General features: G+C 57.0%; 10 protein-coding genes across 10 annotated transcripts; 4 read left to right on the top strand and 6 right to left on the bottom strand.

Moving 5' to 3' along the window:
- Positions 1–9: 9 nt before the first annotated feature.
- Positions 10–808, bottom strand: F5Z01DRAFT_680488 (uncharacterized protein; the record flags this gene model as incomplete). The annotated part of the gene is made up of 3 exons (XM_046265607.1): positions 10–492; positions 537–683; positions 704–808. The coding sequence occupies 3 exons, from the start codon at positions 806–808 to the stop codon at positions 10–12; spliced, it is 735 nt and encodes a 244-aa protein (XP_046119925.1).
- Positions 809–1,115: 307 nt separating this feature from the next.
- F5Z01DRAFT_650775 (putative lysyl-tRNA synthetase) lies at positions 1,116–3,393 on the top strand. Its single transcript, XM_046263190.1, has 2 exons — positions 1,116–1,224; positions 1,405–3,393. Exon 2 carries the CDS (start codon positions 1,410–1,412, stop codon positions 3,279–3,281), a length of 1,872 nt encoding a protein of 623 aa, XP_046119926.1. The 5' UTR covers positions 1,116–1,224; positions 1,405–1,409; the 3' UTR covers positions 3,282–3,393.
- Positions 3,394–5,542, bottom strand: F5Z01DRAFT_650776 (P-loop containing nucleoside triphosphate hydrolase protein). The gene has a single exon (XM_046263191.1). It carries the CDS (start codon positions 5,504–5,506, stop codon positions 3,416–3,418), a length of 2,091 nt encoding a protein of 696 aa, XP_046119927.1. The 5' UTR covers positions 5,507–5,542; the 3' UTR covers positions 3,394–3,415.
- Positions 5,543–5,731: 189 nt separating this feature from the next.
- On the bottom strand, positions 5,732–7,929 carry F5Z01DRAFT_742396 (major facilitator superfamily domain-containing protein; the record flags this gene model as incomplete). Its single annotated transcript, XM_046266873.1, has 7 exons — positions 5,732–6,203; positions 6,230–6,593; positions 6,655–6,741; positions 6,815–7,103; positions 7,180–7,384; positions 7,453–7,610; positions 7,709–7,929. The coding sequence occupies 7 exons, from the start codon at positions 7,927–7,929 to the stop codon at positions 5,932–5,934; spliced, it is 1,596 nt and encodes a 531-aa protein (XP_046119928.1). The 3' UTR covers positions 5,732–5,931.
- A 386-nt stretch (positions 7,930–8,315) lies between these two features.
- On the top strand, positions 8,316–10,333 carry F5Z01DRAFT_532953 (uncharacterized protein). The gene is made up of 2 exons (XM_046260471.1): positions 8,316–8,773; positions 8,836–10,333. Exons 1-2 carry the CDS (start codon positions 8,492–8,494, stop codon positions 10,300–10,302), a joined length of 1,749 nt encoding a protein of 582 aa, XP_046119929.1. The 5' UTR covers positions 8,316–8,491; the 3' UTR covers positions 10,303–10,333.
- F5Z01DRAFT_532937 (uncharacterized protein) lies at positions 10,156–12,661 on the bottom strand. Its single transcript, XM_046260470.1, has 3 exons — positions 12,538–12,661; positions 10,424–12,479; positions 10,156–10,374 (listed from the first exon to the last, which is right to left on the bottom strand). Exons 1-3 carry the CDS (start codon positions 12,592–12,594, stop codon positions 10,310–10,312), a joined length of 2,178 nt encoding a protein of 725 aa, XP_046119930.1. The 5' UTR covers positions 12,595–12,661; the 3' UTR covers positions 10,156–10,309.
- Positions 12,662–13,011: 350 nt separating this feature from the next.
- Positions 13,012–15,117, top strand: F5Z01DRAFT_619184 (fungal-specific transcription factor domain-containing protein; the record flags this gene model as incomplete). Its single annotated transcript, XM_046261072.1, has 3 exons — positions 13,012–13,186; positions 13,280–14,564; positions 14,619–15,117. The coding sequence occupies 3 exons, from the start codon at positions 13,012–13,014 to the stop codon at positions 15,115–15,117; spliced, it is 1,959 nt and encodes a 652-aa protein (XP_046119931.1).
- Positions 15,118–15,295: 178 nt separating this feature from the next.
- F5Z01DRAFT_619278 (Golgi CORVET complex core vacuolar protein 8-domain-containing protein) lies at positions 15,296–22,169 on the bottom strand (the record flags this gene model as incomplete). The annotated part of the gene is made up of 4 exons (XM_046261082.1): positions 15,296–16,024; positions 17,006–17,054; positions 17,388–21,817; positions 21,870–22,169. 4 exons carry the CDS (start codon positions 22,167–22,169, stop codon positions 15,296–15,298), a joined length of 5,508 nt encoding a protein of 1,835 aa, XP_046119932.1.
- A 199-nt stretch (positions 22,170–22,368) lies between these two features.
- Positions 22,369–23,997, top strand: F5Z01DRAFT_533028 (uncharacterized protein). The gene has a single exon (XM_046260472.1). The coding sequence runs from the start codon at positions 22,808–22,810 to the stop codon at positions 23,711–23,713; it is 906 nt and encodes a 301-aa protein (XP_046119933.1). The 5' UTR covers positions 22,369–22,807; the 3' UTR covers positions 23,714–23,997.
- Positions 23,998–25,907, bottom strand: F5Z01DRAFT_533049 (uncharacterized protein). The gene is made up of 2 exons (XM_046260473.1): positions 25,600–25,907; positions 23,998–25,512 (listed from the first exon to the last, which is right to left on the bottom strand). The coding sequence occupies exons 1-2, from the start codon at positions 25,803–25,805 to the stop codon at positions 24,282–24,284; spliced, it is 1,437 nt and encodes a 478-aa protein (XP_046119934.1). The 5' UTR covers positions 25,806–25,907; the 3' UTR covers positions 23,998–24,281.
- Positions 25,908–26,403: the final 496 nt, after the last annotated feature.

The following is a 26,403-nucleotide window of genomic DNA, read 5'->3' on the forward strand; positions in this document are numbered from 1 at the left end:
CCCAACATGTCACCATCCTCTGTCCTCAAACAGACGCGTGAATTCGAGCCGCTGCTTCGAGCAAGGCTGTAGCACCTCTTTCAACACAGGCGTCCACCACTTCTCATGTCCATGACTCAGCATCATAGCAAACGCGTACTCAGCATACTCAGGGTAGAAGCCGCTCGTTTCCCAATCAATGATGACCGTAATAACACCGTCCTGAACAATAATGTTTCGCGGGCTCAGATCGCCATGCGTCAGAACGAAAGCGCCCGGTGGGTTGCGCTTTTCCCGCCTCATGAGCCACTGCCATTTCAGACGGACAAACGGGCCACGGAGGGCCGTGACACGGGCTAGACACCACGTATCGAATGCCTTTTCATCGGCAAACGGTCCACAGTATGTCGTGGGTATACGATCGTAAGGGTTGCGCAAACGCTGGCGCCCAACTCGCCCGATGAAAGGTTGCGTACAGGCGCGCATGCAAGCGAGCTGGGTGCGTAGCTGGCCCTTTCGGCGTCGCCAAGGTCCAGCCAGATACTGGCAAGAGGCACGCCAGGAACACGCTCGGTCACGAGGACGCGTGCAATAGGCTTCCTTGTGACAATTTCGTAGATACCGCGCACGTTTGGCGCCAAAACGCCATTCGGTGCAGCGTACTGCACCGTGTCACCCTCTGACCATTCCATGGTGGCCGCATCCTGACTTTAACGGCCAGAACGGCCCCGGTCGAGTTTGTGTGCTCAATGACGCGGTTATTGAAGAAGTTGTAGATCTCCTTGCCGCAGACCGCGTCGACAAAGTCCATGCGAAGGGGGTCCGTCATGGCGATACGCTTTCCGTTGGGAAGTTGTGTCGATGTGTGAATGGGCTTTTCACTGCCCGGGAGGGGTGTCCATCCTCATAAGGAATCATAGTTGCACAAGAGCGTGCGTCACATGTTTGCACGTTACACGCGCGAGAAGCAGCAGTTGATGGCAGTTGATTGAAGAGGACAGGACTCGGGGGTGACGGACGGGATCTATGTCGGATATGAGAGCCCCGGGTAGGCCAATACCACTGACCGGCAAATCCACGGTACACTCCAACCCCACTGAAGCTAATTAGCAGCAATTTGAAAAACTGACACAAGCAATGCAATTCTCTCCTACAAGCTCAACATCCTTCCACTATCACCATCTCCAGCTCCTCTTGGATCGGCCACCTTGACTGGTGTCGCAAATCCACGCATTCACTATGCTTGTAAGTCGCACTGCCCTACCACACCACTCCCTTTTCATGATGAACTTGCATTCTCGCTTCAGAACCGCTGCGATTGATACGGCTTGCCGTGTGTGATTATAACACGCCTTTGTCTGATCTTCTCCGTCCACCTTGCTTCCTTTGCAGCCCATTCGACCTGACTGGCGGCTGACAATTCAGGCGTCATGACCTACGCGAACTGCCTTCGACTGGCCAGTCGGTCTGTACGAACACACATACATAATGCCCGGCTCCCCTTAACAGTAGGGGCCCGGCCCTTTGGGAACACCCTCCGCAACTACTCGGACGAGCCCGACTCCAGTCTTGGCTCTTCTCACTCGGAGCGCGTCTCTGCGTTCAAAAAGCAGCGCATTGCGGATCTACGCAAAGCGCAGCACGATGAGAACCCCGAGGGCACCGGTCTGTTTGACACCCCTTGGCCGCGTCTCCTATCCTGCGACGACAAGCCTCGACTCACTCCTGCCGAGTTCCAGGAGCGCTTCGATAGCCTCGGTGACGAGGAGGAGGTCACCATTATGGGTCGCGTGCGTCGCAAGCGCGTCTCTGGGTCCAAGTTGATGTTTATCGATATTGTCAACGAGTACCAAAAGGTCCAGATCATGGTCAACGCCGGCGTCATGACTGAAAAGATTCTCTCAAAGCAGCGCTTCAAGCTGTTCCGCAATCTGGTCCAAGTGGGCGATCACATCGCGGTGACCGGCCGCAAGAGTGTGACCCACTCGGGAGAAATGACGCTCAAGGCTGTCGATCTGCCCGAGCTCCTGTCCCCGGCCATGGAGCAGATCCCTGAGCAACTCTCGGATGCCAAGACGAGGATGCAGGAGCGCCATGTCGACATGCTCGTCAACCAAGAGTCCACAGACATACTCCGTCTGCGGGCTGAGATCACCCGCGGCATGCGCGAGCATTTCTGGTCCAAACGCTTCTTGGAGGCGCAGACGCCGATCCTCTCGGAGAATGCTGGCGGCGCCACGGCGCGGCCCTTTGTGACGCACGCGACCGAGTTCAAGAACCGGGACCTCGCGATGCGCATCGCACCGGAGCTGTGGCTCAAGCGTCTCGTCGTCGGCGGCATCGACAGGGTCTTTGAGATTGGCCCAGCGTTCCGCAATGAAGGCATTGACGCCACGCACAACCCCGAATTCACCATGTGCGAGTTCTACAGCGCATACACCAACTTGGCCGACCTGATCAAGGAGACCGAGGAGCTCATCTACAACCTGGCTGCCAAGTCGAGCGAGCTCATCAAGACGCAACTCACGTCCCTCCCTCCCGTCGATCTGGAGGCCTATAAGCGTCCTTTCCGCCAGGTCGAGTTTGTGCCGGCGCTCGAAGAGGCGCTTGGTCTGCGGTTGCCCAAGCTGAGCTCGGAAAACGCTCTGCCTGAGCTGCTCGCCGTCCTCAAGCTACGCAACATCAATCTTCCCGGCGAGACGCCCACCACGCTCCCCAAACTCCTCGACCGCCTCGCGGCTGTGTACATTGAGCCACTCTCGTTCAAGCAGCCCATCTTCATCACGCATCATCCGTCCTGCATGTCACCGCTGTCCAAGAGCTTCCTCTGCGAGAAAACCTTTCAGCTCGTCTCGGCCCGTGCCGAACTCTTTGTCGGCGGTCGCGAGCTGGCCAACATGTACGAAGAGGAGAACGACCCCGAGGCGCAGAGGACGAAGCTTGCGAACCATCAGAAGATGGTCAATTTGCCGGATGGCGAGATTGGCTTCCAGGAACCCGACGAGGCCGTGGCTGATCCCGACAACGGCTCGCAGATTGAGACGGATGTCGATGGCGAGACATCACCACTCGACTCCAACTTTCTCAAAGCCCTCGACTATGCTCTCCCACCGACGGGTGGCTGGGGCTGCGGCGTTGAGAGGCTGGTGATGCTGTTCTCGGGCGCCCAGAGAATCAGCGACTGTTTGAGTTTCGGCAGTTTGAAGAATGTTGTCAGCTTGTCCGCGGAAGAGAGGAAGATCAGCGGCAGTGACACGGCGAAGCAAGATGGCGATGCTCACGACGGCGACAAGAAGAAGTGATACCCCCTCTGTGTACCATGTATAATATGTATCATCACCAGTGTGTCTTGAACCAAATATAGACGGATAGCTGGGCTGTCATGACGAATATATAGCTAATAATCAACCAATGATGAAAACTTCGCTCTCACTGTCTAGTCGTCAAAGCCACCCCATTCCTCATTCACAGCTTCCCCCTTACTCTCCTTCTTCCTCTTCTTACTCGCCTCAATCGCTCCCTTGCGGTTATTCTCCTTCTGCCTCTCCACGCCACTCGTGCTCGTAATCTTGTGGTCCGTCTTCCTCTTCCCGCTCTTCTTCAACTTTTTCCGCTCCTCCTTGCTCACGTCCGGCAGCCGTTCGAGCAGCCACTTGGGCACGGCACTCTCCTCCTCCTTGTGCATACCCGCCTGCCGCTCGCTCGCCACAATGACGTTGGCCACGGTCTTGAGGATGGGAATGTCGTCGTGCGTCCACATGGTAACGGCGATGCCGCCTTCGCGACCAGCCCGCCCCGTCCGGCCAGAGCGGTGGATGTAGGACGCCGCGCTGGTGGGCACGTCGTAGTTGACGACGCCGTTGACGCCCCGAAAGTCCAGTCCGCGGGCGAGCAGGTCGGTGGTGATGAGCAGCCAGATCTCGCCCGCCCGGAACTTGCGCACAATAGCCGAGCGCGCGGCGTCGTTGAGACCAGAGTGGAGTGCTGCGATGCGGCCGGAGCCGCCGGCGGAGACGGGAATGTCGTACCGTAGCTCGTCGTGCAGGGCTGTCGCGCGCTCAATGGTCTCGGTGAAGACGAGGAAGGGCAGGCGGATCTTGATGTCGTCCTTGGCGGTGGGACGGATCAAGGAGCGGATGGCAAGGAGCTTTCCTGCCTCGTTGCCTGTAAAGAGGAGTTTGTGCGTGACGTTGGGCACAGCAGTGTCCTTCAAGCCGACGACCAGGCGGACCAGCGGTTTAGGGGTCGTCTCGAGTGACTTTGCTCGGGTCTGAATGGTGGAGGTGACGAGCGTCTCAATGTTAGAGCCCATGGTAGCAGACCAGAACGATAATCGTAGGGATGGATTGGTGCAAGAGGTCCACAGCGAGAGCGTTTGGTCGCGGAACAAGGGGTCGAGAAGCACATCGGCCTCGTCGAGGATGAGGTCTTTGACAGTGGACAGTGTCTTTTTCTGCTTGGAGAGGAATTTGATGAGAAGGCCTGGCGTGGTGACGAGTATGTCCGCATAGGTAGTCTTCTTCTGTTTCGGCGCCGCGTCGTCTTCGTCAGACTCAGAGTCCGCTGCCTCACCTTCGTCCTCATCCTCCGGGTCGTCTTCCGGGGGGTCGACCTCCTCAATGACCGGCTTTGTGCCTCTTCGCATGCCCGCGACCTTGAGACCTGTCCCTTGTACAAGCTTGTTGCCCTCGTTGACGATCTGATGCACGAGCTCCCTTGTCGGTGCCACAATGACAGCCTCTAGCCCGTGCTTTCCCCCCTTCTCTCTCCGCCGTGTGATGTTGTTGATCGCAGCAATCAGGAAACTGATTGTCTTGCCGCTTCCTGTCGGTGCGACGGCCATGAAGTCTACACCATCCTGTAGTCCTGACTCTTCCTGCAGCGCGACAGTCGGGTCCAGGAGCGTGGGTAGACTGCCTAGTTGTACCTCTGTCGGCTCTCGGAATCCCTGATGCACCAGATTCTCCGCCACCCCTCTCGAGAGGCCATATTGACTCCTCAACTGAGAGAAAGATTCCAGCGGCTGCGGATTCAGCTGCTTCTTCTCGTCCTTCTTGCTTTGCGCCACTAGCTCCTCAAATTCGTCCTCGACCTTGCTCTTCTTCTTTTTCGACTTTTTCACCGTCTGTGGCTCGGCGGGCTTGTACATGAGTGTCACCTTGATACGGTGCGACTTGAGCACGTGGCGACACTCATCGCTGCTCAGCAGCTGCACTGGCTTCCGCTCCGGACTGGGCTGGCGCTTGGGCTTCTTCTTGTCGACCTTGGCCTCGTCCTGCTTGGGCGCGAAAAAGTCTACGACGGGCAGTTCTTCGGCAACGGGTGCTTCGGCATCTTGGCTCGGTCGCTTGCGTTTGTGGCCTCGAACTTCGTCGTGGTAGAGTTGGGGATTCGCCTTTGCGCCAGCGGATGGGAGGACCGCTGTGCTCGCCGGTGCTGGTTTTCGGTTGGAACCTCGGGTGAGGAGCTTGAAAACGTCACGAGCAGAGGATGCTGGGCCCCCAGACTTGGGGTTTGCAGGCGCCATGGCGATGGGAAGCGAATGATGGTCGGGGGAGGATTGTCACAAGGAAGTGTCCATGTAGAAAAAAAGTATGGTTGTCCAAGAGGAAGCTAGCGTTGGTGTCAATGACCCCACCATATGTTCAATTGGCCAGCCTGGCACCCACAGACGTGGATTCACACCACCCGAGCGAGACTACCCGGTACCGTCCAAGAACGGCCACTTCTTTACCACCCACCTCTCCTGAATAGTCAACCTGGCCTAGCTCAGCAGATTGCCTCAGTCTTCTTTCCAATGGCTGTCCCATGAGACAAATCACAAAGCTAAACAGTAGTACTCCTTAGTACATGACAAACAAGTGTGTTCTGATACTCAACAAGATTAGAAACCCAAGCTAATTAGAGTAAGCTCTCTCTTCTTCCACGCGTTCCCGAGATGCATGCTCCACATCACAGCGTGTATCTGAAAAGGGGACTTTTGTCACCCATCTCTGTCAACGCGACATCACCGTGCTGGTCCACCACGCCGTCCGGACCCCCTTTCTGCTCAACATACCGGTCCCGTTTCTTGTTCTTCAAAGACAGGACGGCCATCATGACACCCGTCGCCACAATGGCCAAGCTAATAAACCCGATCGAGATACCGTAGCCTGTCGTGTACCGTGGCTTCTCTCGCGCCAGGTAGATATTGGATCCAATAAGCCCGCCGGTATTGCCCAATGCTGCGACGAGGACGATGATGAGTAACCAAATTTTCCTTCACTCAAAGGAGTATTGTAGGGAGATCTCTTACAGATTTGTAGCGACATGGCAATGGCGCGCTTGTACGGCCCCGCGAGGTTGTTCGCAAGCCAGGAAATGACGCCTGGGAAAGCTGGGAAGAATCCACAACAGGCAATGAAGCAACCTGCATACGTAACACCCGCCAGGTTCGCATGTCCTGCCGTCGTGATGGCAATGATGAAGCCTACGAGAGCAAAAGCCAGGGAGCCAGCGATGAAGTAGCCTCGGCGTTTGAGTCGGTCGGAAAGGTGAGCGACGACGATGGTGAGGATGCAGGCTGTAACGTAGGGGGGGATCGTCATGAGCTGGGCAGCACGGTCGGTATATCCCTGGACGAGGTCATGATCAATTGGACAATTTCTGGGCGGTGAGACATGGGGATTGACTTACGAGGGTGGACACAATGGTGGGAAGGCCAAAGACAATGCCATATGTTGAGACGGAGATGCCCAAATAGATGACGACGCTGAGATAGACCTAGATATCACGGTTAGCTTCTTCGTGGTAGAACACCAAGACGACGTGATGCTGAAGAATGTGTCGCACTCACCTGCCAGTCGCAAAAGGCGTCTTTGATATACTTCTTCTTGGACCCTTCCTCTGAGGCGCCCATGCCTGACCTGTTGCCGTCATACGCCAGCTTCACCTTGATGTACGCCTTCTCTTCATCTGTGAGCCACGAGACCGAGTCGGGGCCGTTGTAGATGGTGAAGTACGCCATGGAGCCGCACAAGGCAGTCAGTATACCCTCAAGGATAAAGATCCACTGCCATCCGGCAAGACCGCCTATGCCGTCCATGAGTGTGATGGCATACGCAAGAAGGCCGGAAAAGGCGCCACTAGGCTTGCGGTCAGCAACGATCTCTGGACTATGATACCTAGCTCAGATTGGTGTCTGCGTCAAGAGATACGTACGCTAAAGAAGCAGTGGCATAGAAGAGTGCCGTCCGATACATGGCCTCGTGTCGTGAGTACCATATCGTGATGTAGTATGCGGCGGCAGGAAATATTCCAGCTTCTGGCACGCCCAACATGAACCGTGCCGCCAGTAGACCCTCGTAGTTGTGAACAAGACCCATGAGAGTCATGACAAGTCCCCAGGACACGGCAATCAGTGTGACTGAATGACACGTCAGCTTGCTGCGTCTCACGGCTATCGCATGGGGTTCCCAGTTCCAATAGACATACTCCAGATGCGTGGTGATAGGTACTTGAGGGCCATGTTGGCAGGTACCTCGAAGACGATGTAGGAGACGAAGAAGATGGTCAGGGCAACATTATACTGGTCGCCTTCCATGCCGAGATCCTCCTCGAGACCAGCCAGCCGAGCGTTGGCAATATTGCCACTGAACAGAGGTTAGTAAAGTACATGGCCACTCGGATAGGCAATCAAAAGGCAGCATACCGATCCAAGTAAGCAAGGAGGTACAAGATGGCAATCTACGTTGGGAACGCAGCGTCAGCATTGACGAACATGATAAGGTCAAGTATACTCACAATCGGGATAAGTCGCATGTCAAGCTTACGCATGAGCTTGGTATACTTGGCACCGGTGAACTCCTTCATCAACGCCGCCACCTCGGGCGGATAATTCATGTCGGTGCTGGCATGCTCTTTGGCGGTAGCCAATGGGCTAGGTTCGACAGAGGTGATGGACTTGGACATGTTGAAGTGCGAGAAGGTGATCTGCATGTAGTTTCTCTAAGACTCTCTACTTCACGAGGGTGCCATTCGCTTCGCCTGGCTTATATAGATCAAACCCAGCAGATTCGGAGTAGCAGGGAGACTTGATGCAGGCCATGCCTCCGGTGGACGTCTGGAGATTGTGGCCCTAGTTTGGGGGCTGAGTTGCGAGGAACTAAAGACCCCCATCATGCACCCCAGCTGGGGAAATGCGGGGAAGACGATAGGAGTCGCTCATTTGTTGTTCTTCAACGCATTCGAGCTAGGAATAAACATAGTGGTGGTCGCATCGGAAGCACTAGACTAGTGCTCGGAACCGGATGGTGATCATTCCCACTTCCACCGGAAGCTGCTCGGAAGATGATGCACCTCAACTGCCAGTACATGTAAGAACTTGACATGAAGGGCTGTAAATACTAAAGGACTTAAAAAGGATGAAAGACTTGAGACATTACCCAAGTCCAGGCAAGGCGTCAAGATATTGCGTTCACAAGTTCTCGCCAGACCAAGTCTCTTTCAGATCTCCCCTCAATAACAACACATCATGCTCACCTACACTCCCCCTTGGCTACCAAAGTTGAACGATACAGACATCCCGGATGATATCTGTCTGACAGACTTTGTATTCGATGATCAATATCGGCCTTGGAGCTGCGCCCATTCCCCCAACCCTTTCGTCGATAGTGTCGAGGGCTTCGGGTACAGCGTGCACGAGACGCGACAGCGCATTGAATGGCTCGCGGCAGGGCTTGCTGCCCATCTCCATGTCAACGTTGATTCCGGGCACGTGTTTGACCGCGTGGTGAGCGTCTTTGCGGTGAACAATGTGAGAACAACATCCATCATTACTGACCTCACAGCAGAGCGAGCGTACTGACTTGGTGGTAGATCCATACGCCTACCATTGCCTGGGCCGTCCTCCACATGAATGGCGTCGTATCACCAGCCAACGCCGCGTTTCTGGCCTCCGAGCTCGCCTCGCAGCTCCAAGACTCGGGATCCCTTGCTCTCTTCACATGCCCGTCCAAGCTGGACACAGCCTGTGAAGCCGCCGATCTGGCCCGTGTTCCAAGAGAAAACGTGTTCCTCATTCCCATCCCTGGAGACGAGATGCCCACACATACCGCACCCCAGGACTTTACTAGCATCGAGGACCTCATCAGCAAAGGTCGTCAGCTCCCCAGCATACCGCGCACTCCATGGGTCAGGGGCCAGGGTCGTCGTCAGGTGGCCTACCTCTGTTACTCGTCCGGCACATCGGGGACCCCCAAGGGTGTCATGGTCAGCCACTTCAACATCATCGCCAACATCCTCCAGATGACACTCTACGAATCCACCTTTCGCCCCCAGGAGGACCGAGACGTGATCCTCGGTGTGCTACCACAGTCCCACATCTACTCCGTTGTCCTCATGGCGCACGTTGCCGCTTTTCGTGGCGACACAGTCGTCACCATGGCCAAGTTTGAGCTCATGGACTTGATCCGCGCGGTGCAGAGATTCCAAATGACACTTCTCTACGTCGTCCCACCCATTCTGATCAGCCTCGCACAGCAGAGTGCGCTCGCCAAAGATGCCCAGACTTTCGACCTTCCTTCCGTTCGACGCATCTATTGCGGCGCGGCACCCCTGACACAGGAACTAACGGAGGCCGTCCGACAGCGATACCCCAATGTGACGCTGGGCCAAGGCTACGGCATGACAGAAGCGCCGACCGTCATTGCTTCGCACCCAGGCACTGTCTTTGACGGTTCCAGCGGCTGCATCATCCCTGGGGTGCAAGTCCGCATTGTGGCCCGTGATGGAACCGAGGTCACGACACTGAATACGCCAGGCGAACTTCATGTCAAGGGGCCTCAGATTGCGCTGGGCTACTATAGACGAGAGGAGGCCACGCGGGACACGTTCTCTCCGGACGGATGGCTCCGTACAGGCGACGAGGTCGAGATTCGACGGCACCCCGACACCAGGGATCCGCATCTCTTTGTTGTGGACAGGACCAAGGAACTGATCAAGGTCTCTGGCTACCAAGTGGCGCCCGCCGAGCTCGAAGGGCATCTATTGGCGCATCCCATCGTCGCCGACTGTGCCGTCATACCAGTGCCCAACGAGCGCTCGGGCGAGGTACCCAAAGCACTTGTCGTCCTGCGGAAGGATTGTGGCGTCTCGCACACCGCGGCCGCGGCGCAACTGGTGGCATGGGTAGCGAAGCACAAGTCCAAACAAAAGGCATTAAGGGGCGGCGTGGAGTTTGTGGCGGAGGTGCCCAAGAGTCCGAGTGGCAAGATGCTCAGGAGGGAACTGCGTGATGGAGAGAGGACGAGAAGGAGGACAGAGATGCCAACGGCACGGCTTTAGAAGACAGTCACATAAACCCTCTTCCCCACCCCCAACTGTTCAAAGAATCATCTGGAGCCAAATTAAACATGGCTATGCCATGTCAGCCTCAATACATCAACACAAACGAGGGGCATATCACCTTGTCCAAAAGCACCAAATGCTTCATCTAACGGTAGGTCCAGGGGCTGAAGATAGGACACGTCCGTATTCATGAGATATGTTTCGTCGGTCCATGCCTCCGCAATCCCGTGGGAACCAGCAGCAGGTGGCTGTACAAACACGTGTGATGTATCCGCCGCCGACGCCGTATGAGGCGCCACGGGAGTATCACCCCTGCTCTTGTGCGTGCTGGCCTTGTCCGTCATGACGGGATCCGCTTCACTTGGCCTATTATCCTCTTGGAAGGCTAGGTCCACTTCGCGGTACAGACTTTGTTTGAGCAGATCACTCAGCAACTGCTCCGCGTGCCTCGCCACCTGGCTGTGGGACCGCAACGCCTTGGCCGCCTGGATGATCCGGAACACGCCCGCCTTGGCCTCGTGTGCCATGCTGCTGTGTGGATGTGTCGTGGGTGGTATGCATAACATCACACCAGCGGTAAACAAGTGTATGAAGATGAAAGCCAGGCAGAACTCGTGCTCAAACTGCATCACGGGCGTCTTGGAGATGTTGAGCGCGGCCTTGATGGAGACGTCAAAGGAGCGGTGGACAAGGTCCGCCACATGTTGCGGAAGTACGGTGCGGCGGTAGTCGGCCGAGAGACGATACTCGAGAAGGGGACGATGGGCGAGGACCACGGCGGCATTGTACGTGTCCTGCAGAAGCCAGGCTTGAAACCGAAGCTGGCGAAGCGCTGGGTCCATGTCCTCGGCGGCTGCATCGCTACTGCTTTGGGGCTCAAAGAATCTTGGACATGGCGAAGCAAATGTCTCGGTCTCTTGGTCGTCGTTGGCGTTGAATACTCCGTTGCTCTCGTCGAATGGGGATGGGAGTGATTTGGTCCAGTCCTTGAGACGACGATCAATGCGCTGCACAGCGTCAATGAGACCTTGTAAATCTTGCATCGACATGGGACTGCGCGGTCGTAGTAGTCGAAAGGTCGAGATGGTCTCTCGTATAATCTCGTACAGCTTATACTTGAGCCAGTGAAACGTCAGCGCTGTCACCGGGCCATTCGATCGATCTCCGAGACCGGGAAGAACAGTATCGTCCATCTGCGTCAGCGGCAAGAGCGCAGAAAAGGCCGGGTCAATGGACGCCGGCCGTCCGTATATCTGGGATGCAAACGTGTCCGCGACCGTGACATGATTCCAGCATCGTCGGCGCACCTGCGTAGCTACCGAGTCCTCTGGCTCGTCCTCGGATACGCAGTGTAGGGCCGAACCGTATGCTGTTCGGACAGACATGCCAATGGTAGACCAGGCAAGGCTTGGTGAACCATGGAAGATGTAGAAGGCTCCCAGAAGGACTGTCACTTGGACGGTCTCGATGCAGGCATCGTCGAGCAGGTCGAGCAAGTGCAGCCGCACCTCGCCAACCAGCTGCTCAACAAGATTATACGGGTCAGAAGAGATGGACGCCAGCAAACGCCGGCCTTGAGGGGACGTGTTCTGAAGGGCGCACTTTAGGCCCAGGGCCGCGACTGTGAGCGTGACCACGACTTTCCGCATATCCTGGCGCGTCCATGATTCTGCGGAAAGAATGGCCTGTGCTTGCGCCATGAACGTTGGCTCATGGAAGATCCAGATGAACCAATGCATCTTCTCAAAGTAGAGACAGAGGAGGGTCTCCATGACGGAGCGGGGGGGCATCCGTATGGACCGAAGCGTCCAGACGGAGACACGGGGCGGAGCCGGCGTCCCGGGGATCGCGGAGTCCTTGGTCGGTGCTCGTGTCCCCAGGCTCTGATACATATTCATGGCCAGCGAGATGGCGGACCGATTACTTGAAGCCCCAAAGGGCAGACTCTCGACTGAGTCAGGGGCCGTTTGTCGGTCATTCGGTGACACCTGGCTTCCGGATGCGGATGCTGTGGTCCGGGAGGGCTGTGGCGACATGGGCGTCACCCGTTGGCCACGACGGCGCTGTCGAGACTCTTCTCCTTGTCTTGACGTGGATTTCGACTGGTGCACCTGCCGGGGCTGACAAACAGCACCCGAGCGGACGCACATTGTGCATGGCTTGGTAGCATCGCACTGCAACGACTTGAGATTAGTCTACATGCAGTGCGTGACATCAAGACAGACTACTCACCTTGAGCTTTTGCCTCCGACATCGTGCACAAGCCGTTGATACCCTCGGAGGCGCCATGGCCAATGCCCAGTTCAGTGGCCCGGTGATGTTGAATGTTGATCCGCCGGAGACTGGCAACAAGATGATTCCACCGGACATATGTAGTCATGAATGACTGGGGGTTGATCATCCGCTTATACGTCCCCAAAAACCTGGGGCCCCGCAAAATGTTTAATAACCCCGCGTTTCGCCAAGCCAGTAATCATTGTACGTAGCAGGCAATATCCTTGGCAAGGGTACAGTCAATGCTTCCACCGGAACTCGGGAGGTCACAAACTCCTTGCATAGCATCGTCGATTCAATGCTCAAGTCGGAACCGAATCATTCATGTCTGATCCATAGCATCGTATTTAGCTATGAGCCTCGGCTCGTATGACTACTAAGGCTGAGGAAGCCGTCTGCTCTCGACTGGACCCAGAGTGTGATACAGACTGGATGAACGACAACATGGACACAGAGTCGGATCCTGTCTTGATATGCCTTGAACAACTCCAATCCTCGCCAACAGCAACTGCCGCCGTGCACCACGTCAAATCCGCCCAACAACCGACGAAATCTCGCACAAAACGGGCCAGAGTCGCTTGTCTCCATTGCCGACGCAGAAAGGTCCGTTGCGATGTAGCCCCTCACGGGGCGCCATGCACCAATTGTCGTCTGGACAGCATACAGGACTGTGCGCCATGCGCCAGGCAGAGGAGAAGAGCAAGGCAACCTGTATCAAGTCCTCGAGAGAGTGCATCCATCTCCGAGGACATGGACCTTGCAGTACATCATGGTGAGCTCGGAACGCTCGGAGACAACGCAAAGGATCATCCATCATCTACTGGGAAGCAACATGAAGTCCTGACGGCCTCCATCGAGGATGAAAATATGGCCTGTCAGCTTGAGTCCATTGACATCCCATCTCTGCAAGTACCAACTGTCGACCTTGGAGCCCCTGGATTATGGTCGGCGCCGTATTTTGTCCATTGCGATCTATCGGGCCTCTCAAGCGAAGACCTTGCCTATCTACAGAACAAAGGATGCTTCCACTTCCCTGACAAGCATATACTCGATCAACTACTCCTATCCTACTTTGATTACATCCACCCGCACATGCCCTTCATCGACGAGACCGAGTTCTGGGATATGTACCGTACCCACTTCCATAGTCCAGGGACACCTCTTGACGCCGGTCAGCACTGCTTCTCCATCCTCCTCTTCCAAGCCATGCTCTTCGCCGCCACGACATGTGCCCCTGTGGCCGTTCTTACGCGCCTCGGCTACACCTCGCGCGGAAAAGCCCGGAGAGAAGCATTCTCCCGCGCCCGAGCGCTGTACTCCTTGGACATCGAGAAAGACAACCTGGTTCTGGTCCAAACCTTCCTACTCATGTCGTACTGGAAGGGCCAGGTCGGCGAGGACAAGGACGGCTGGCACTGGGTCGGCCTCGCTGTGTCCCTCGCTCTCCACCTCGGTCTGCATCGACAGCCACGTCCAAGGTCGACTCTGACACAGCGGCAACAGACGATTCGGAGACGATGCTGGTGGGGTTGCGTTGTACGGGACAGGCTTCTTGCGCTGTCGCAGCAACGACAACCCCGGATCCAGCTCCAGACATCGGATGTGGGGATACTCACCCTGGCCGACTACAATGTTGGCCTCCGGTCTGGTGTGAGCAATCTTTCCTCGGCAGAGGAGCTTGGGAAGAGAACGGCCACGTCCATCTTCTCCGTGCAGTTGATCCGCTTGATGCTGTCTGTGGAGCGAGAGGATGACCTCTCCAACGGGCGGGCCTATCCGTCTTCTCCGGCGGCTTCTCCTCCCGAGACGTGGTCACGGAAGCAGACCGCTTCGTTCGACGATGGACGCATGGTGGGCCACGCTGGGTTGGACAATTGGCGACTCCATCTTCCAGAGGTGTTGCAACCTTCCACATGTCCAGACGCTGACGAGTCTGTCCTACCATGCATTCTTGTCCACCGCAACGTTCTCCAGATCTACTACCAGTACGTCACCCGAGAACACCACCCTTCTTCGTTCAGTGCTGACACGTTATGTAGCAAGCTTATTCTCTCCATGATCACACCGCTACGGTGGCCAAAGCGGGTGTCAACGGGACAAGCCTCGATGGACATGCAGCTGGCTCATACTTCAACCCTCGCTCTCCTACAGCTTCACAACGCTCTCGTCGATCATGATGCTGTTCATTGCCTTCCCGGCTCGTGCTTTGATGCCGCCTCTTTGACCAAATTCGATGCAACGCTCCAGACGCCTCCAGCGGAAGACGTCCCTCTCCCAACCAGGCCTCGGTCACCAGAAGGCACTCACATCCAGTCTCCTATATCACCTACGCCTTGGTCTCAGTCGGACATGAGTCAAAGCCACTGCACAGATATAATGAATTCGTGCGACTACTTGGACACGCTTGACAGCGATCAGTCGCTCCTCGACCTCACGATATCTGGGGCGTCCGGTCTGGACGAGCCTCTCTTTCCCGACATGGAGAGAATAGACGAGCTAGACTCAGTAAGGTACCCACTAAGGGATAGCAGCGAATGATAGTATACACTCAGAACGGTGTGCAGAGGGCCTCAAGAGCTGACATGCGATCCTTTGATTCCAAAAAGTCCAATTGTATGGTCGCTCGGACCACGGGCGGCGGACATCCTACAGCCCGCCTGTATCAAGATCCTGAACGCCATGCTACCCTTAATGGTGCCATTGCAACAAAAGACAGTCAATTGTCCGCAAGATCAAAAACCCCATCCGTGGCGACGTCGCTTCTCCCTTCGCCATAGAGGACTTCGCACACTCCTCCGAGTGGCACGTCCAAGACCGCATCTGTACTCTCACTCCACACCTCCCTCCACCTCATGTTGCCATCCTCATCCACCTTCTTCTCCCCTCTGCCCTTGTTCTTTCCCACCATGAGCCGCCCCTGGCTGTCGATCACGGCAATCTGCCCGGCGCCGTCCACGACCGTCTCCACGTCCCCGAGCGGCAGCGTGAGCATCTCGGTATTGTAGAGCGCCAGCGCGACAAAGATGTAGACCACCGTCATGACGAGAAAGGCGGGCACGGCGAGAGCCCACCAGCGGTTGGGATAGTAGTAGATCCCCAGCACATGCAGAAAGGGGCTGGGCAGGTAGGCCCACAGAAGGTAGATGAGGAATGCGAGGCTGCTGAACAGGTAGAGCACGAAGCCGTAGTACTCGTATGTCGGAACTTTGGGGGCTGCGCGGGGGACCACGGCGGCGAGCGCGTCATCGTCCGAGGCGTCGGGTGTCGTTGGTCGCGACGGGCGCAGAAGCGAGGTCAAGGAAGGGGACGGTGGCAGCGGCGTAGGCGGGCGCCCGTAGAAGGGGGGCGCGAAGAAGTTCTGGCTCGGCTGGCGAGGAGGCGATGGCGATGAGTGGTCGGAGGAGAGGTATTCCTCGTCGTCGTCCGACGAGATGGACGCCATTGTCTACATTGGGTTGGGCGGTGTTTGTGATGCTCAACAATGGGAGATGGGCAATGCGAAGTGACGTTGAGGAGCGCGTCGCGGTGGTGGGGCGTGCATGTACAGGGTAAGCAGAACAAGGGCATGTCTTGGTCGAGATATCATGAACAAACAGCCTAGACCTCCTCCCTCCATCGTATCGCCCAATCCCCCTTTGCAAAGCTCGGCTCAACAACCTTCCCACCCATGACAGCCTCACACTTCCTCCTCCGACCCTCCTCTTGATCACCATCCTTGACCAGCAGCCCAAACGCGACGCCTCGCCTCGCCGCACACCGCACCATCTCCCTCTCCTTCGCCTTCCGCTGCCCACTCTTCCTCTTCTCCACCATCTCCTCCGTCTCCACGATCCTCTCCGCCCGGCCCTTCTCCCCGCCCACGCTGCCGTTGACCTGCGACACGTCCTGCGCAGGACGGATACGCGTGCCGCTGCGTATAGACAGTCGCGCCAGGATGTCCCCGTCGACATCGTCGTCCTCCGCTCCCTTGAGCGTGCCATCCGTGTTGTACGGCGTGCTCAGTGCCTCGTCTTCCGAGACCGAGGGCTCAGATGCCTTGGATGTGCCTTCTTCTTCTTGTTGCGCGTGGTGTTGAAACATGTACTGCTCAATCGTGCCCATGGACACTAACACGCGCGTGTCACCCTTGTTGGCTTTCTTCTTGCCCCCCTTTCCCGGCTGCTTGTCTTGCATGCTCTCCTCACCTTGTAAGAACTTGACAAAGGCACTTTCAATGTCCCTGTCGAGTTTGCCGACTTTGCTCCCCCGACATCGTGCGGAGCAATACTTGACTGGTGCAGGGTCCTTCGTAGTGGTGGAAGAGGTGGTGTTGTTCGTCCTGCGCTGCCCAATGACCCGTCCACAGGACCGACAGTAAGGCGTGTTCTCGCCATTGGAGAGTAGATAGTAGGGCGCAGGTGTAGCTTGGGACTTGGACGGCCGGGACCATGAGTCCATCCAGCTCATCTTGGTGGATGAGTCCCTTGAGAGGGAGGCTGATGTCGTGAACAAGCGTCCCTGGAGCAATGCAAGGGGTCTGTTGGCACCGGAATGACAGATGCGAAGGATGAAGCGCATGGGGTAGTAGCTGAGGATAGAATTGCTCGAGGAGGGTTGGCTCGAGAGGGACAGTTGGCGATGAATGTGAATCTCCCATCTTGAGTGAGAGGAGACCAGGACCCTGATGATGTCATGAACCTTCAGGGCGAAATGGACGAGAATCGACATTCAAACATCAGCATCGTCATTGACTCAATAGCATGCGTACATTCGCTATGCCTCAAATTCGCAGTTATCTACGTTACACCGCTCATCCGTCTATCGGACACTTGTACTCCCTCTCACGCCCGCCGTCCCCTTGTCTATCTTGCACCGCGTCCAGACAGACCTGATGATACACATGCCGACAAGCCAGCACGACGAGCGGGCCCAACACTTCCTTCTTCGCCTCGGGTTCAACCTCCGCCGCCTTGGGATTCTCCTGCTCGAGGAGCATACTCGAGGGCCGGGGGGCAAGGCTCTTACCCTTCCCCTTCCCACCAGCATCGACAACGGAGCCGCTGCTGCCTTTGGCACGCTCATATGCACGCGCCTTTCGCTCTCTGCGCTTCTCCTCGTCGTGCGTCTGTTTATCCTCCCATGCGTCGAAGACGGCGCCGCCAGGGACACCCGGGCCCCAGACCCGGCGACCACAGGCTTCGCACGTGGAGCCCCTGGGCCGCCAGCCGCGTTGACGCAGTTGCACGGCCTGCTGGACGTTGACGTACAGGCTCCGCTCGAGCAGGCGGTTGGACAGCTTGAGGATCGACTCTTCGTACGCGTAGGCAGCGAAAATGGATGCCAGCACACCTCGCAAGTCGGCCAGGTTGGGTGACTCGGCGGCGGCCTGGGTCAGAAAAGCCCGCAGAATACGAAGGAAGGACAAGTTGGAAGCAGCGTTCGATATGAGCTTGGATCCGGGTTTGAGAGAGCCGGCGTGGCTAGATGTGGCTGTCAATAGGGACGTGAAAGTGTGTTGCACGAGCGATCGCAGCAGAGCCAAGAGTCGGTCCCCGTCTATCTCGTCAACAGTGTCGGCTTGGTCGGCCAAGGCCGCGATCGTGGGCGACAGACGCCTGGTGATCTGCACACAGGCATCAATGAGGCTCAGCCAGAGCTGCTCGTCAGCGGACAGCATGTCCGCCCGTTTTTGCTGCTGCTTCTTCGACACGACATTGACTCGCTTAGACGTCTTGGTCTGGCCTTGACAGAGCCAGATGCCAACGTGCACATAATTCTGCAGCCCGACCAGCAACTCTTCCGTGGCAGACGGTACCATGTACGACTCGGTTCTACCGCTTGTGCCGCCCAGGAGACCCTGCAGGGCAGACTCGAGACTGCCCAAGTGCTTCACTAGGCGATCCATGGCCTCCTTGATTTGACCGTCTTGTGCCATCAGGACGACGGCAGCGTCGATCACACCTGTCTCTTCCATGGTAGGCAGCAACTTGTCGAGACGGAGATTGGCAGACTGCACCACGCCCACGTACTCCGATACGTGAGATGGCTCATACGTGCACATGAGCTGGACATACTTCTCGATGAGATCGCGATTCGGGCTCTCTCGATCTTCCTTGCCCGAGCTGTTTGGCTCAAGCAAGGCCTTGAGGAATCCGTACCGCAGCTCCTGTGCGTCGTCAGCCGACTCTAGTACGGTCAGGTGAAGCTCGTGCCCGTGACTGGCGAGTGTCCGCGCCGTCCGCTCAGGGTCAATTTCAAGCAAGTCCCTCGCATGGTGGCGGACCACCTCCATGACCTCATTCAGCTGACGATTGCTGAGTCCGCTCTGTTTACGGAGGCAGCTGGTGATACACTCAAACACCGCGTCTTGCTCTTCCGGGTCCTCGAAATACGTCTCAATCAGCTTGCCGTATTGCTGCTCCGACTTGTACGTCCTCTTCAAGATTCGGTAGAAGCCCGCTCGTTTGAACAAGGGCATCAACTCGGCCATGTCGGAGGGACGGTACACAGACAACAGGTACTCCGCGCTGAGCTGCGCGTCCTCGGCCAGGTCGTCGCCGGGATAGTTGCACAGCCCATTCAGCACCTTGGAAAGGGTCGATCCCGAGAATAAGAGATACTGCTGGAATTTGGGCAGATTTCGCGCAACGAACATATCCAGGTAGATGGTATCCTCGGGCGCAAAGTCATTTGGGTTCATGACGTCGAGTAGAATCGACATGACATATTGGCGATTGATCGTTTGCCCGAATATCTGCTCCTCGGGCATTTCCATCCTGTTGCCGTTGATATGCTTGTCCGTCGAGTCGTTGAGGAAGCTATCCTCAAAGGCTTCGTTCAGGGCACTGAGCAAGCTGGGGGCATCGAACTTGAGAATCAGTCGAAGATAGGGAAAAGAGGGCTGGTCCTCGTCGCGCGGCCGCGTGAGAAACTCCTGCCCACCTTCCTTGGGCCAGGCAATGGTCTTCCCGGAGAAGAGGAACCAGTAGATTTCCGCCTTGGCCTTTGTAGCAGACTCCTCGTCCATGGGCTCGCCGTTGGGGTATATTCTGCCGGTCCAGGTGTATGCCAGGTACGGGAATATCTTCAGCGCGTTGACACCAAAGTAGTCTTCCCCAATGTCCACGGCCATGCCGTCGTTGGAGATGAACGGTATGAGGAGGGTGAGCAGGTCGATCATCGGTGTGATGTAGTCCCCGATCGCTTGGTTCCATACATATGTCAAGGCGTCGTACAGACCATGTTGCTTGCATAGTAGCGTTGTCTGGTCCAGGTCCATCGTCGCCGTCTCCATGTGACAGATCATCTCTTCCAGACGACCTTCCCACCCTTTGGACACATAGTAAGAAACCATGTCTTTGAGAACTGTTGGTGGCGCCATTGTGATGGTACGCTCGAGAATATAGGGCTCGAGAGCTTCCAGAAAGATGCCCTCCAGTCCGGCTTCCTCGTACCACTCGTACATTTCGTCAAAGAGGTAGTCCGTGTCGCCAACACTTTGGCAGGCAATGAAGCAAGTTTCAGCAAGCTGCTTCATCTGCTGATTATCCGCGTCACCACTAGACTGCTCGCGCTGATTGAAAGCATACTTCAGCGATGCGGTCATGATTTCCATGATCTTGTCGCGCACCATGCCCTGCCGTGTCGCCGTATCTTCAGGCAGCCCTACGGTGAGCTTGTCCGCGTCGCCTGTGTAGTAGGACGTGGCTAACTGGATGGCGGCAATATAATCGCCATTTTCCATAATGGCGATCAGGCGGTCCGCCCAATTTGACAGTGCGCCTATGGACACATCGCCGAATCCCAAAAGGAATATCCTCCCCTTGTAGGCTTTGAGGCTCATGTAGAAGGCGTCCCCCACCACGCCGTGCATGGTGGGATCCTCCTCGTCCAGTTGCTCGACCAGGGCGTGCAGTTGGCGTGAGAACAGATCCACATGGTAAACATGCTTCTGGATCAGGTCGAAGGCTTCCGTCTGCCGCATACTGCGGTCCTCCAGCACAATCAGCCGCTGCGAAAGCGTCAAGACGACAATGACGGAGCGGCTAAGCCATTGCACCGCGGCAATCGCCTCCTCGCACTTCCACCGGCTTCGTGCTTTAAATCGCAATGTCGACGGTTGGTCCTTGTCCTCGCCTGGAATCTCATCTACGTCGAGTACCGTGAGCACGTTGGACCAGCAGTAGGCGAGCTTCACCAGGGACACGTCGCTGCCCGTGTGGGCATCGGGCACCTTGAGCTTCACGGCCGGGAACCAAGCCAGGCAGCCGGTCATTGGACTATGCGCTTGTATGTCCTTGGGGCGCGCTGACTTGTGCTGCGTTTGCGCCACCGGCGTAGTCGAAACGATGACGAGTAGGTAGGGCGTAAGCATCGCCGTCAACCCCATTGTGTCTGTGGCGCGCTCGACGTTACCGAGAGGCAGAGGCGAAAACGCCAGCACAGTGCTTGGTTTGAGAGACTTGCCGGCCGCTATAGGCGCGTTCGGGTAGCGCCCCAGGATCCTGGTTGTCTTCACGGTGCGCCCTAAAGATCCGGTCCCGCGCGTCGCCAGGTGTGAGAATGCCATGCCCTTTTCGTCCGCGGACACCAGTGCCGTGTGCCTCGTGCCCAGGAAGCCCAAGTGCGTCACCGCTGCGTTGGGGACATGCCCATCTGCGGTCCGTTGCTCTGCCTGTGACTCGTCCAGGTGCGGGATGGTCAAGAAAGGTCTCGATGCGCGGCTCGTATCCCACGTAAATATGTTGCCATTCGCGTGTCCACCCGCCACCGTCGTATGATCTGCTGAGATGGCCACCGACGTAATGGACCCTGACTCAACTGCCTTTGTCCCTGGCCCGAGAATCATCTTGAGGTTCTGATTATAGTCGAATATTAGGATGATCCCTTTTGATGTCCCAAGCACTATAGACGCCGAGACCGCCAGACAAGTTGGGGAGCCAAAGTTTCGTTTGCCAGCTTCGGAAAAGGCCTGCCCGTTGAGCTTCTTTAGGCGCGTCCACCTGACAACCTCCCATGGCGGTGACGACGTCTCTGTTTCCGACTGGTCGAGTACAAAGTTGGAGCTGAGAGAAGCATGGCGGCTATGTGGGCTGAGGAAGGCGGGCGACTGGGCTCGAGGGCTCAATGTTCCCGAGGAAGATATTCGCGATTTGAAGCGTCGGTCGAAGGGCCGGAAAGAAGGGGTCGGACTGCCGAGGCCAGGGCGCGAGGCGACTGACGGCAATACGCTGCTCCCGAGGGAGGATACGACGGAGCCCTGTGATGTTTAGACACTTTGAGTATTTCCATGGGACGATGGGTGTGCGTACCTGTACGGATGGTGTCTCGTCGGGCCCTGACAGCACAGAGTCAATGGGACTATCCACTCTCCTCGGCAGGCCCTCGACAGATCCCATATCAATGGAGCCCATTTCCGATCCCTCCTCAGGTGCGCCGGCTTGTGATTTCGTCCTCACAGCCACGTCTGTGAGCTCGCGCGGCGCAGGCTCTGCGTGCGACTCCAATTGCGGGACATCGTCGTGATCAGGGGCGCCGTGTAGGGACTCGCTGTCGCTGCTCGACTCGGCGCGAGGGTCATTGACCTGTGGTGTATCTTCGGGTTCGGCCATGCTGGCGGATGGCTTCCCATCACTCACTCCTCTGGAGCTCTTATCGTATCGAGGTCATGCCTGGCGGGATGCGAGCCAGGTCAAGGGAAGCGAGCCGTGTCTAGCTTTTTATCCGGTTGTTAGGCAATCGCCCAAGACTGGCGAGAGATGCGTCGCACAAGGTGATGTCGGGTTACTGTCGGCTTCGTGCGAGGCTGGACTGGAGCTGTAGTAAGCTGGCGGTGCACACTGCAGATCCGCTGCCTAGACGTGGAGCTCTAACGTGGGTGGCATGCAGTGCTGCGTAGGCGATGACGTGGCCGGATATTAGCCGGGCTTTACAACTCTGTCATAACAAGAGACGTGCCAGATGACAGGGTCATGAGAGTAACAAATGAATAATGCGAATTTATAATTGAAAAAGTGTCTGATTCGAAAGCTGCTGCCATATCTGTTCTGGAGCGTCTTGATCGTCACAGACGCCCTTCACTAACCGTGACCCCTAGAGTGGTGGATCCCAGCCCACCTCGAAAGTGACGTCGCCAAGTCCGTACTTTACATGTCGCGTCCCCCTGATCTCCATCACACATCGACTTTGACGACACAGCACAAGAGGCCTTGCAAGAGACACGAAAAGCCACACCCAAACTCTTCGCAAGATGTCATCAATTGGCCCCCAACTCCCACCTTCACCGCAGAAGCGCAAACACACGCCCGATCCCGACGACAGCTCTCCATCCTCCAAGGCCCAACGCACCACTGGCCCTGTCGCAAACCCAAACACCGACGAGATCGACCTCGAAGATGGCTCAGATGATGACTACGGCCCTGCGCCGCCGGCACCAGCGCCAGAAGCAGCACCCTCAATAGGACCTACGCTACCTCCCGCATCCACCTCCCCAACAGCACAACCTCCCACCCAAGACGACTCCTCCGACTCCGACTCGGAAGACGACTATGGCCCCGCCCTTCCCTCCGCCTCGGGCGCTCCCATAATAGGCCCCTCCATGCCCCCGGCCCCTTCCACCGACGAAGAAGCAGCCCCCCAGCGCGACGACTGGATGCTCGCCCCTCCCCCCTCGGGCGGCCCCTTCACCGAGCGCGACACCACCAAGATCCGCGCCCGCAAATTCACATCCGGCAAGTCGGCCGGGGCCAAGAGCGGCGGCGGTAACGGCGAGGTCAACTCCATGTGGACAGAGACGCCGGAGCAGAAACTCGCACGGTTGCAGGACGCGGTCCTGGGTCGCTCCTCGGGCGCGGCGCAGCAGGAGGGAGGCACGGGTGGTGACGCCAATGTCCGGAAGAAGGAGCAGGAGGAGCGGAACCGGCGAATCGCGGCGAATATCGAGGGGAGTCGCGGGAGGAGTCTTGTGGAAGAACACACAAAGCAGCGCAAGGACAGTGGCAAGGCCGATGAGGACGACGACGACCCGAGTAAACGAGGCTTCGACCGGGAAAAGGACATGGCCCTCGGCGGGCGGTTAGGATCGACGCAGAGAAAGGAGCTGCTCAGCAAGAGCGCCAACTTTGGGGGCCGCTTCTCGAAAGGTTCATTTCTGTAGATAAGTACCAGATCAAAGACAAAGAGCACGAGTGTGGTGAATACCGTATCCTCTCGACAAAGTCGCAAGCGCTGGTCTGTCTTAGCAGCCAATATCCTTGTCAACGGTAGTGCCAATATCGAGTAAGAAATACAGCCCATAAGCGTTATAATGTGTAAGAGTCACACAATACTAAGCCATAGGTAGCTAGATTTTGTTCACCAGCGATAGCGATTTTGCCGAGTGAATATGTATACTCGATTGAATCCATAATGCTATTGAACCGACAACTCCAACGCTCCGCATACACAAAAGCCATGCTTGCCCCAGAATCAACCCTCGCACCTTAAAATGCATTGTTACAGACGTTTCAATCCCAAGCTAGAGGCACCGCATAATCTAAGCGCCGGTCGTTGTGTAATAGAGCTAAGGATGAGGGTTCCTGGTAAAGGTCGCACCAGATGTGCGTAGGAGGCAAGCCTGCCCATTCATAGATAGGTATACGCGTCACAATTGTGTGCCGCGAAAGAGAGCGTGTATAAACAATGTAAGGATTCTTGCTGAAAATATCAAAAGTGCGCCCCGTGAATCATGTCGATGGGTTGTTCGGGCGTATCCCCGACTCGAGCTGGGACGGCGTGACGTTGGCTGCGGACTCCTCCGATGTGCCCGCGGACTGTCCACTGGCCTGATGGTCTCGTCGCTGCCCACGTCGCAGAGCTGACCGCATGCCTGACAAGAGTCCTGCATTCCTGGTCTCCACGACCTCTGGTGTTTGCGAGTTGCCAGCATTTGTCATGGCCGCTCCTGTCGCAGCATCGGCCTGTGCCTCAGGTGCCGCATCAGTCGACGCATTCTCCCGCCTCCTGCGTTGACGTCGTCCCGCCAGTCTAGACAAGGTGCCTTGCTGGCTGCCTTGCTGAGAACCCTCCTGACCAGCCGTCGCCGCGGTAGCATCCGCAGGAGTGTTGTTACGAGCGCCAAACACGTTGCGTAGCCTCGAAGGCAAGTTTAGACGAGAGTTGTGCCTGGCGTCAAAGTTCAGGGCGCCGTTAGCGTTCTCGTTCGGAGCATTGGCGGGTCGTGGCTTGGGAGTGTAGTAATCGGCCTTGCACAGCGGGCAGCACGCACGTCTACTAGTCAACCAGGGGTCGACACACCCGGCGTGGAATGCGTGCCCGCAGGTCAGGCCTCGAATATCCTCGTCGTCTTCCAGTGGCTCGATGCAAATGGCGCACGAGTCGCCCGGGACCTGCAGTGCCTCGGGCGGTAGAGCGGCGTCAATGTGGTCGTCTTCATCATCATCATCGCCCGTGCTAGTAATACGCTGAAGTTCGGGTCGGTTGTTGTCGGCCTCGGATCGTCGAGAGGTCTCTCCGGGGGCAGGTTCCGTTGCGGCTCCGGTCGCGTCCCGCTTCTCGTTCTCGTCATCATTGGCCGTGTGCAACTGGTCCGGGGCCGTGGTGTCGGCATTCGTGGTGGCGTTGGTCTGTGAATGGCGATCAAACGAGGTGCGATCATCTGACATGGCTGGTAGGATGCCCTCGGCGTCGCGCAGGCTGTTGGCTCGCGACGCAGAAACATCAACACCGCCAGCGGTGGGCAGGCCTTCCCTCGCGCGCTCTGATACCCATGCCTTGTACTTGGTGAGCGGGAACTTCTCATTGACCTCGTCAATCGTCATAAGCTTCTTTTCGCGGCGCCTGCGATGCGGCCTGTTAGGCATGTTCTCCATGTTGATCTGATCGGGGTCTTCGCCGTTGCGGATGGCCCGGTTCCTGGCGTTGTAACGAAAGCAGTATTTCACACCAACAATGATCCTACATGTAATGTTAAAAGATGGATTCGTGGAGCCGTACGCTGCTGAGCATCGTCCCAGCCCAACGGCCAGGCACCGAGTGTCTTACCAGAGGTTGGTGAATACGACGCCAAATCCCAGTGCGACGAAGAATAAGAGCGGCGAACTCGAGTTTTTATCGCGATTGCCGCGATCGTCGTCCTGAGGTTGACCAGTCTCACCAGTCAATTGGGTCGTCGATGATGTTGCGGCATCGGCGGTAGCGCGAGCGACGAGCCAGATGGCGTCGCCCACATAGTCCTGGACGGCAGGCATGCTGACGGGGCGGTCAGGCGAGGCAATGGCGATGGCTATGGCAGCCACATCCAGGTCGAGTACTAGATTTGGGTTGGAGATGGACGTTGATTCCCGTTTGCGTGGTCGAATGATGCCTCCACTGGGTCGGATGTACGGATACTGCGGTGGTGATGTGGTCCAGGGGTGGGATTCGCCTCAACTCGTGCGGCGGCAGACCGTTGGATGAGGGAATTCAATTGTCGTCGAGTAGATTCTCCGTGCGAGACCACGGATACTGACTGCAGTGCCTACCGAAAGGACCGCGCGTGTCGAGAGCGATGGGAGATGGCAAGGGGAGACTGGAAGGAAGGCTGGGAAGATGGGAAGGCGGAGTGCAGATGCAGATGCAGCGACGCGGAGAAAGGCTGGATGGCGGACGGGATTGACTGGAGTGGCCTTTCCTTGGCTGGTTGCAGAGGCAGACTGGACCACCCTGAGCGGGACGAAGGGCCTCCGGACAGGCCCAGCAGTGGTGGTCACTGGTGGATGGCGCTGAATCAGACGCCCGGCGCTGCCAGCACCTCTGTCGCTGATCAGTGCAGGATGTTCCAGAGTTCCAGCACAGCACGATGCGCTT

This window comes from Emericellopsis atlantica (assembly GCF_019669845.1).
Source record: "Emericellopsis atlantica unplaced genomic scaffold F5Z01scaffold_8, whole genome shotgun sequence".
Lineage (NCBI taxonomy): Eukaryota > Fungi > Ascomycota > Sordariomycetes > Hypocreales > Bionectriaceae > Emericellopsis > Emericellopsis atlantica.

Bases quoted from the DNA above. Each gene is read 5' to 3' on its own strand.
- F5Z01DRAFT_650775 (XM_046263190.1), top strand. From the start codon at position 1,410: ATGACCTACGCGAACTGCCTTCGACTGGCCAGTCGGTCTGTACGAACA.
- F5Z01DRAFT_650776 (XM_046263191.1), bottom strand. From the start codon at position 5,506: ATGGCGCCTGCAAACCCCAAGTCTGGGGGCCCAGCATCCTCTGCTCGT.
- F5Z01DRAFT_532953 (XM_046260471.1), top strand. From the start codon at position 8,492: ATGCTCACCTACACTCCCCCTTGGCTACCAAAGTTGAACGATACAGAC. The intron at 8,774-8,835 runs GTGAGAACAACA...ACTTGGTGGTAG, and splicing joins GCGTCTTTGCGGTGAACAAT to ATCCATACGCCTACCATTGC.
- F5Z01DRAFT_532937 (XM_046260470.1), bottom strand. From the start codon at position 12,594: ATGGCGCCTCCGAGGGTATCAACGGCTTGTGCACGATGTCGGAGGCAA. The intron at 12,480-12,537 runs GTGAGTAGTCTG...AAGTCGTTGCAG, and splicing joins GTCGGAGGCAAAAGCTCAAG to TGCGATGCTACCAAGCCATG. The intron at 10,375-10,423 runs GTGATATGCCCC...GACATGGCATAG, and splicing joins ATTTGGTGCTTTTGGACAAG to CCATGTTTAATTTGGCTCCA.
- F5Z01DRAFT_533028 (XM_046260472.1), top strand. From the start codon at position 22,808: ATGTCATCAATTGGCCCCCAACTCCCACCTTCACCGCAGAAGCGCAAA.
- F5Z01DRAFT_533049 (XM_046260473.1), bottom strand. From the start codon at position 25,805: ATGCCTGCCGTCCAGGACTATGTGGGCGACGCCATCTGGCTCGTCGCT. The intron at 25,513-25,599 runs GTAAGACACTCG...CATTACATGTAG, and splicing joins GTCGTATTCACCAACCTCTG to GATCATTGTTGGTGTGAAAT.